This window comes from Stegodyphus dumicola, chromosome X2 (assembly GCF_044657685.1).
Source record: "Stegodyphus dumicola isolate Sdum_Otavi_A_Nest chromosome X2, ASM4465768v1".
NCBI lineage: Eukaryota > Metazoa > Arthropoda > Arachnida > Araneae > Eresidae > Stegodyphus > Stegodyphus dumicola.
The window spans coordinates 117,473,912-117,483,087 of NC_140781.1; the positions used below are offsets into that span (position 1 = coordinate 117,473,912).

The 9,176-nt window shown below is 33.7% G+C and overlaps 1 protein-coding gene across 1 annotated transcript; it reads right to left on the minus strand.

Annotated features, from left to right (window-relative positions):
• Window positions 1-421: 421 nt before the first annotated feature.
• On the minus strand, window positions 422-4,013 carry LOC146992898 (uncharacterized). Its single transcript, XM_085809115.1, is given in 3 exon segments — window positions 422-2,021; window positions 2,023-3,246; window positions 3,749-4,013. Coding segments are annotated over 3 exon segments (2,646 nt in total). The 5' UTR covers window positions 3,902-4,013; the 3' UTR covers window positions 422-752.
• Window positions 4,014-9,176: the final 5,163 nt, after the last annotated feature.

The following is a 9,176-nucleotide window of genomic DNA, read 5'->3' on the forward strand; positions in this document are numbered from 1 at the left end:
AGTCAGTTTTCAAGTTATGCAACTAGGAGAAATTATGTTCAATTTCCTTGCGTTTATGATCTTTGAAAATTTTGGGTATTTAAAATGTCCCTTGCATTTTAATTATTATCAAACTGTTTCCACATTAAATTTATAAGTTTTAACACTGGTCATAAAAGATTTGTTAACAAATCTATTAAGAATTTTGTTGTTTTTAGCATTGATAAACATTTACAGGAATTATTAGGCTTTTCATAAAATAATTTAAAAGGGCGAGTAAAATTTTGTGCATTATTCATGTGTACAGAACATAGCATATAAAACTGATTCTACTGAAAGCAGTAAAAAAAATTGATTATTTTGAAACCAGCTGAACAGAAATTGAATGGAGAAAAAGCTAATAAATGTATTAATTATTAAAATAAGTTAAAAAAAATACACAAAATTTTAATACTATTTTATTTAATGCACTGCAGCTTCTCAGAGCAATGAATAATAAATGCACTTTATGTACATGTAATATAGAATGAATTCATAACTGATATTTGCAATAATATATACTCATTTAAAAAAAGCCATTAACAAAGAAAATGGTTTTTTATGGAAAATTTAATTAGCATTAAGTTTCACAGTTTGCAGTTTTCGCTTTTTTGTTACAGGCATGTGATCATTTTTTTTAGTACAATAATTTTTTAGAAAACAATTTGTAGATGTTCTTAAAATTATATTTAATAAAGTGTCATTGGAATGGCCATTATCACAAGTTTCATCGACTAAGAAAAAATCACATTCATCAATAATAGTAGACGATAATTCAACAACAATATTTCTTTATTTTGCTTCAAAAACTTTTTTTCATTTTCTTCGCTTAATAATTTTTGTATTACGACATAATTATACGTTACTGCAGTAACAACATCTGTTGAGAGGAAGAGTAATTCATTTCTGTCTAAATTTCGTATAAAATTATAATTTGCACTTAATTTTAGATTTTTGTCAAGGACAATTAATTTAAAGCAGGAATTACATCTGAGTGTTTTTGCAGCCATATATGAGCAATAACCGGATATATATGTTAAGACTGGTAACACATTTTGAAAATCATTTTCAGAAATATTAATATTGAACTCTGAGCATAAGTCTAAAACATTTGAGTTATCATCTGTAACACAGTCTTCTCCAATACAGTCGATTAAAATGTTCCCATGTGCTACTGGTCTCAGAGATAAAGGTTGAAAATTTTGCATTCTTAATTTTGATTCACTTTCAAAAATTTGTCTTACTGATATTAGGTATTGAGATCCAGCAAGCATGCGATATTTACTAAATCGCTCTTCTAATGCATCTGTCTGTATCTTTCCTGCAAGAAAATATTTAAATCCTAACTCATGAAAACAATACTTAGATAATTCTAATAACCCATGTGTGGTGTGAGAAACAGCTAAATGCGTTTCTTTTGTAAAGGTCCCAGTTGTGGGAGCATTAGCTTTCCAAACATCTAACCATAACAGAAATATTTTTAAAAACTTTTCATTCAAAGAATTATTAGGCAATATTGGCATTTGCAATGGATCATTTAGCCTCTGACCTTTCAAAGGTGTTTTAACATTGACAATATTCCACCAGTTATAAATTAGTTCTATGAAACTTGCAGTACTAGCATAATTTAAAATATTATTCTCCTTGCCAATGGTAGAAAGAGCAACAATAACATAATTGTTAAAAATACTGTTAACAAGTTTGACATTTTGTCTCTCCAAGTTTGATGGGTTGAGGGATTTTAAGGATAATCCATACGCATATTTTACTAAAGAATTTGACTCAATTTCATAAAGCTGTTTTAGTGATTTAAATGAGGCAGTGGATAATGGTAATTTCTCAAAATCAGGATAATAAAATGCTTGTTCACAATTTTTTTGATTCAACCAGTTATTTCTTATACTTTTAAAGATATAAACAGAATCGATGATAAAAAACAAAGGATCACTTTTATTACATGGGTGTTGATAAACAATACTTAACTGGGGTGGGGAAGAAAAAAAAAGACATTGCTTTTCTGTTTATAGCATTATTATCACTGACAACACACACAACTTTAAACCCTAAACTATGTAAACCAATTATTGTTTTCTTTAAAACTGAAAAAAGGTCTTCAGCTTGGATTCTTTTAATGGGCAGTATATGTACAACTTCTTTAAATGATGATAATAAACTTTGTATCATGAATACATATGCTGTATTTGCAACACTATTACTGTTATATGCCATACCAACAACATTTCCTCCCTTATAGTCTATGTATGGTTTTATGTGTATTTCATCCAACATTAATGTAATTTTAAGGTCTTCTGAATTCAAGCCATCTGCTTTTTCTTTTATGAAAGATAAGAAGTTTTCATCAGACTGCTCTTTAATGGGATTAGTATTAAATCCAGAAAATATTCTGTAAATTGTTCTTGGATGTGGCATAATGATATTGCATGAACTTCTAAAAAATTTATATGCATGGGGAGAAATGGAATATAAAATAACGAAGAAAACATACATATGTGATGAATAACGTATGCGTTCCTTTTTACAAATAAGATTGGACAGTTGTTCTGTAATGAATTCAACAGTTTGTTGTTTATCACTATCATCAGTCTTAACCGTTTTCAATAGAGTAATAGCTGTTTTTATAACATTGGAAAATAAATTTTCATTTTGTGGTTTAGAAATATTCAATACAAAGTCTAAAACTTCAAACAAGCTATTTATATTATTTATTACTTTAAGAAACACTTCGTTATCTATTATTTTTAATTCTGATTTACCGATAAAAACATGACACATTAAATTTTCTGCCACTACTACTGAAGCTTCAATAATCGGTACAGACTCAGTATCAATAATAAAAAAAACAACTTTACCATCTTTGAAAATAACTGTCCAAGCATCAGGAACATTCTCAGACTTTATGCACGATAAAAATTCAGAAAACGAGTAAAAACATTTTTTTCTGTCGTAAATTTCTTTACTGGTTATGCTTGCAGCAAGAGCACTCTGTATATTGTTTCTATCAATTCGAACTCTTGTATCATCGGCACTTTCTCTTGATGTTGAAGATTTACCTGATAAATATTTTGGACAGCCAGGCAGCTGTGAAGGTACAGCATCCTTTCGAAGCCTTGGACGAATTAAATTAATTTTTATTGAAGTTCCTTTTTTCTCATCAAAATGTTCGACTGTTCTTTCAATATCTGATTCGACAAAATGTTTCTCACAAACCTAAAAAGAATGAAAAATTCAGTATTGAGTATCATTGTAGATTCATAAGAAAAATCTTACAAATAATTTAAATGTAAAATGAAAATACAGATTTCCATTCAGAAATAAATTTTGGAACCTGAAAAATACTAGCTAAAATTCATCTACCTAGTACTTCAAGACATACTCTACACATTATGTACTGGAATGATGTGTATGTATACTGAAATTCAGCTGATATTCTAGAAAGTTTTTGCTTACCTAATATTAACTTAAATATTGTACTTTAAATAATATCTCACTAAATTTCATTACAGATTTAAATGCTTTAGAATTAATGACGAACTGTATTATTTGTTGATTTATGTATCAGGATAATTAATTTCAGATTTTATAGAATTCAAATTAAATTTATAACAACAATATCATATATAGAAGTTTAATTAGTATAAAAAAAGCAACAATAAGGCCTAATTTTTGATCGCGAAATAAATCATAAGTTTAAAAAATTGATTGTACGTACCTTAGAATGATTTGATGGGATGAAATTCTGCCGGTGAATTGCACGGAGCCATTTTCTGCGCAACGAATCCGATTTGGGTATAGAAAACATCTGTACTTTTTCAGTGTTTGGATAGTTTCCTCTGCAGTTAGGAACACAACAAGTATAAACCATCCTTCAACAGATTATTAACAAATGAAATATTATTAAATGTTTTATGAAATATAGAAATTTCCCGCTAAAACTACAAGCATGCTTGCACGTTGACGTTACTACTGAAAGGAGCGGTGACGGTTTGTTATGCCTACTAGTCCCTGGCTGACTGACGTCACTCGCAGCAGAAGGGAGGCCTTGTTTTTCCGGTGGTGACGGTAGACCTCTCTACTCAAAGCCAACGCTTGTGGTTGTCGTTGTGCCACCTCTGGAGATTGTGCCTGCCGTGCCGGATCCTGCAAAAGATCTTTCAATATTTGCATTTTATTACAATTATAAAATGGTTTGATTTGATCAATATTTGCCGTGCACGTTTCACCATTCTTGGTTTTTAACACCACTGCAGCCTGAGTTACTTTCTCTGTTACATAAGGTCCTTCAAATCGTGGATAGAACTTCGCAATTTTATCTTCTGGTGTTGAAGAAAGTGAATGATTAATTTTTAACACTTCGTCCCCTACCTTATAAGTTACTCCCCGTCGTTTCATGTCATAATACAACTTCTGTTTTCTTTGTGCTACTTCAGCGTTCTTCTTTGCTTCGTTAATTAAATTTTCTATATCGCCCATTTGAAATTCAGGGGCTCTTTTTTAACATAAAATAATCTATCTAACGGCGTTATAATCTTTCTGCCTAAAAATAACTCAGTAGGAGTTTTGCCCGTCGTGTCATGTTTGGCGGTCCTAAGGTCGAAAGCTAATTCATTGATATAGTTATCCCAGCTTTTATGAAAATTCTTAACATAACTACGAATAATTTTCACTATATTTCTATTGACCCGTTCCGCTATACTATTTGATTGCGGCCGATACGGGACCATTTTTAAATGACAAATGCCCAGTTTTGGACACATGTCTTCAAATATGTTACTTACAAACTGGGGACCATTATCCGATATAACTTTTAGGGGCGCCCCGTATTTTAAAATATATTTATTTAAAATAGAATAAGTAACTAATTTCGCAGAGGCTCGTTTTAAGGGAACAATTTTGGTCCACTTATTAAAATGGTCAACCATAACAAGGAGATACCGACTTTTATTTAACTGACTTTTCGGGAAAGGGCTCAATAAATCGATGCCAATTATTTCATTTGGAAACTCTGATCTAATGCTATTTAGAAACCCGGCCGGGCGGAAATTAACATAATTAACTGCTTGACATGTTGGGCAGGACTGGACATACGCCCTTGTTAACTTTTGCAGCTCAGGAAAATAAACTGCTTCGCATACGCGTTGGATGGTTTTTCGAATACCACGATGAGATGCCAACGGCGAATCATGCAATTCCAGCAGTATAATTAATCTAAGACTAGCTAGGATAACAGGTCGAAACTCGTTGTTGGACTTCGTAGTTTTTGTATAAAATAATAGATCATCTATTAGTTCGTAATGGGCTGCCCTATTTCTTATCGCCACAATATCTTGGTGGCTAAAATTTTCAGGATCTTTTAAATAATCATATATATTTTAAAATTCCGGATCCTTATCCAGTTCGTTTATTATAGTTTCCCGGGAATGTATCGTATATGCGGTGAGCATTGCCACCTTCACAGTATTACCTTCTTCATCTATTTTTATTCCGGATAGGGCATATATTTTCCTTTCCAGGGGTATGTTTAATTACCAAATTGTACTCCTGTAACTTGAATGCCCATCTTATTAACCTTGGGGATAAGTTTTTCTCTGAGTATAATCTATTTACCGCCGCATGATCAGAATACACTGTTACTGGCGCACTTCCAAAATAGACTCGGAAGTTCTTCACTGCTAACAGAACTGCAAGTGCCTCTCTCTCAGCCACGGAATAATTTCTTTGAGTTTCATTTTAAGTTCTACTAAAAAATGCCACGGGCTGCTGATTTTGGGAAAGTACCGCTCCCACCGCATAACCTGAAGCGTCCGTATTAATAATGGACCATGGGGCTTGGACCATGATGGCAGTATGCAATTGGAAGGCTTGTAAGAACTGTCCAGCTTTACATAGGAATTTTTTTCCAAATTATAATATATAAAGACTTTTTAAACAAACTTCTGCATTTAGAATTTTTAAAAGACCTAGTATTTATGACAGATATCCTGAAGGATTTATCTTATCTAATACTCTATGACTTTTTCTTTTTAAAAACTTTTAACGGTTTCTTTTCTATTTCAAAATATTTTCTTTTTCATACATAGTTATTTGTATTTTCTGTTCTTGATAAAAATAAGACATTTCATCAGACTTTACAATTTTGTTTTCGTAGGCTAAGTTGCGAGCTTTTTTTCAAAATTTTCATAACGCATCACTATCATACATATTAATTTCAGGTACAAAACATTAACACAAATGAACATTTGGGACCTCTCTAATGGTTCTACAAATGCTAATTTAAAATCCTTGTGCATATTGGTTCTCCCTGTGCACTGTACCAAGATTTAAATATTAATTTTTAATAGCCATTCATTTATGTGATCAGGTCGCATGATTTCATAATATTCAAAACTCATTTAATATGCTGAATTTATCTCACAAAATATCCAATTTTTGTTACTCTCATCTGCTGGTCTTACATTTTCACTCAGCTATGCAAATAACGCTACACTGGTAAGCAAAACTTATGCAACAACGTGAATTTTAATCCGATAGCCATGAAATTGCAGAAAAGGGGTTCTTGCGATCAGTACAATAAACACGCAATTCAGCAGAAAAGTCATGCGTATGCAAATGCCAAGAACAAAAACCTCACAGGCGACGAGAACGTACCCAAAACACGTGCGATCGTCGCGCTCAACTCAAGACTACTATAAAAGGAAGAACAGAGACGCAATTAAAGACACTCATTGCAAGTGCATGTGAGTTCTTTCGTAAAATATGGCTAGAAGAAATCACCTAGATGGCTTCACATGTGGGAGAATAATCGGAAGGCTGGAGGTGGGGCGTAGTATGACCAGTGTACCTGAAGGGTTCGGAATCAACAAAAATGTCGTTTCGCGCGCTTATAAAGCCTTGCAAAACATAGATACAGCCGTTAGAAAGATTCATGGTGGCCGCCCCAGGAAAACAACTGCAGTGGATGACCGATACACCGTCCTGCAGGCTAAAAGAGCCCGAAACCAGCCAGCAAGCGCCATAGCTCGGCAGCAGTGTACAACAACGGGGCGACAAGCGTCGCGGTTTACTCTGTCCAGACGCCTTCACAAAGGTAGCCTATTTTCCCGTCGTCCTGAACACTGCATCCCTTTGAAAATTGGCCATCGGCGCCACCGTTTAGAGTGGTGCAAATAGCACAAAAAGTAGACATCTCATCAAAGGAGACGTGTCCTTTTTACGGATGAGAGTCGCTTTAGTTCCATACGCGATTCTTAACTACAGTTGATTTGGAGAGAAGTTGGGGCACGGTTTTATTCCAGTAACATCACAGAAAGAGACCGTTACGGTTGTCTTGGAGTTTTCGTCTGGGGAAGCATTATGCTGAACGGGCGGACAGAGCTCCACGTTTTTGACAGAGGCTCTGTAACCGGAGAACGCTATTGTCAGGAGGTGATCCTTCCCCATGTACGTGTGTTCCAAGGTGCCATTGTACCAGACTTCGCTTTTACAAGATGCTACTGGAAAGTGAAAATATGACTCCAATGGATTGGCCAGCGTACTATAGAACATGTGTAAGATGCTTTGAGGAGACGCCTTGCGGCACGATTACATCCTCCGGGGAACACACCCAACGAATGAAACAGATGTTGATTGAGGAATGGGCGCTCTTACCTTAAAATCTTTTGAACAATCTGGGGCGGAGAATGGAAAGACGGTGAGAAGCAACCATTGTAGTAAGGGGAGAGCATATCCCATACTAAATAACATATGCTTGTTTTCTTCCTCTTGTACAGACAATCACGTGTAACGATGATATGAATTCAATAAAGCCTTTTTCTTTTTGTTTAATTCTATATTGTATGCATTGTATTCATTTTTGCACAATTAAGATTTTGGCATCGTTTAAATACAAAATCTGTCTCACATTTCTAAATTTCCTGTCTCTCAGATGATTTCTCGTGGAGTTATGGCAAAAAGAAGGCTTGTTGCTTAAGTTTTGCACACCAACGTAATTATAAGCAGCACTTTGTTCATTTCCCTTTCTTATAAAAACCTACGTCAAGTAGAAAAGAAGGGGGAATGAGTTTATCTTGTTTCCTGTAAATGAAATAAAAGTAAAAATATTCTACCACTATTTTATAATTTCAGAAAATTATTTAACTTTACAAATGTAACAATTGTCTACTTTCATGCCCTAAATGCAGTTGCACAATAAATTCACATAATTCATGTGCGATATTTAACTAATTTTCCAATTTACTACTTTTTTAATAAGCATACAGTAGATATCCATATTTACTTATAATTCAGACATTCTGAAAAGTTATATAATTTCGTCTGATTGTGATCGGGCTTGCTATAAACGTTGCTCAGCTTTGGAGCACTAATATATACTTAGATTCTTTGTTTCCAAGTTTTTAGTCTTCATCCTTACAGTTCTATGACCACTGCTGCATCCAGGAACAAAACAGGTTCCATTATATTCCTTGTTCGTAAAGAAAATTGATTATAAAATCAATATTTCCGCTATTATTGCCTATGTAAAATACTACATCAAAACAAACGAGAAATGACTGCAGCTCCCTCTGCAAACAATGCAACAAAAATGGACCATTTTTGGAAATGTGGTAGTGGAAGTCCACTCCTTCGTTGTCCCGGTATACATGACAAGCGTCTAGCCCCTCAGATGCTAGTTTCCTCCTGATTCCTCCCTGATCATTTGCGCAGATTCACGCGCAGCGTGTTTACTCCAAAGAGCTCGGCGTAGTCAAAGCTGATTTGTTTTAAACGCCACGCGTTTAGCACGTTACGAACTTGGTGCGCATTACTGAATGTAAATTAATTTCTTTCATTAGCTTTTCTGAAATAGTTTTCTTTTTAATTGGTATACATGTTTATTTGTTCAGATGTTTTATTATAATTCTATACATAAAGGAAGAATTCCTGATTTATTCATTTATTCACCTACAGATCATCTTCCAAAGCTATTAGAGATACAGATATCAAAACTTAGGAGCTTATTCCTTTTGTACCGAAGATGTCATTTAAGAAGCGATTTTTTAAAATTCGGCGGGCAAAACGTGTTTTTATGTTTTTTCATATAAGGAAGAAACAGATGTACACAAGATTCTTGCTTTAAAATGTATGGAATATGAGTACCTAAA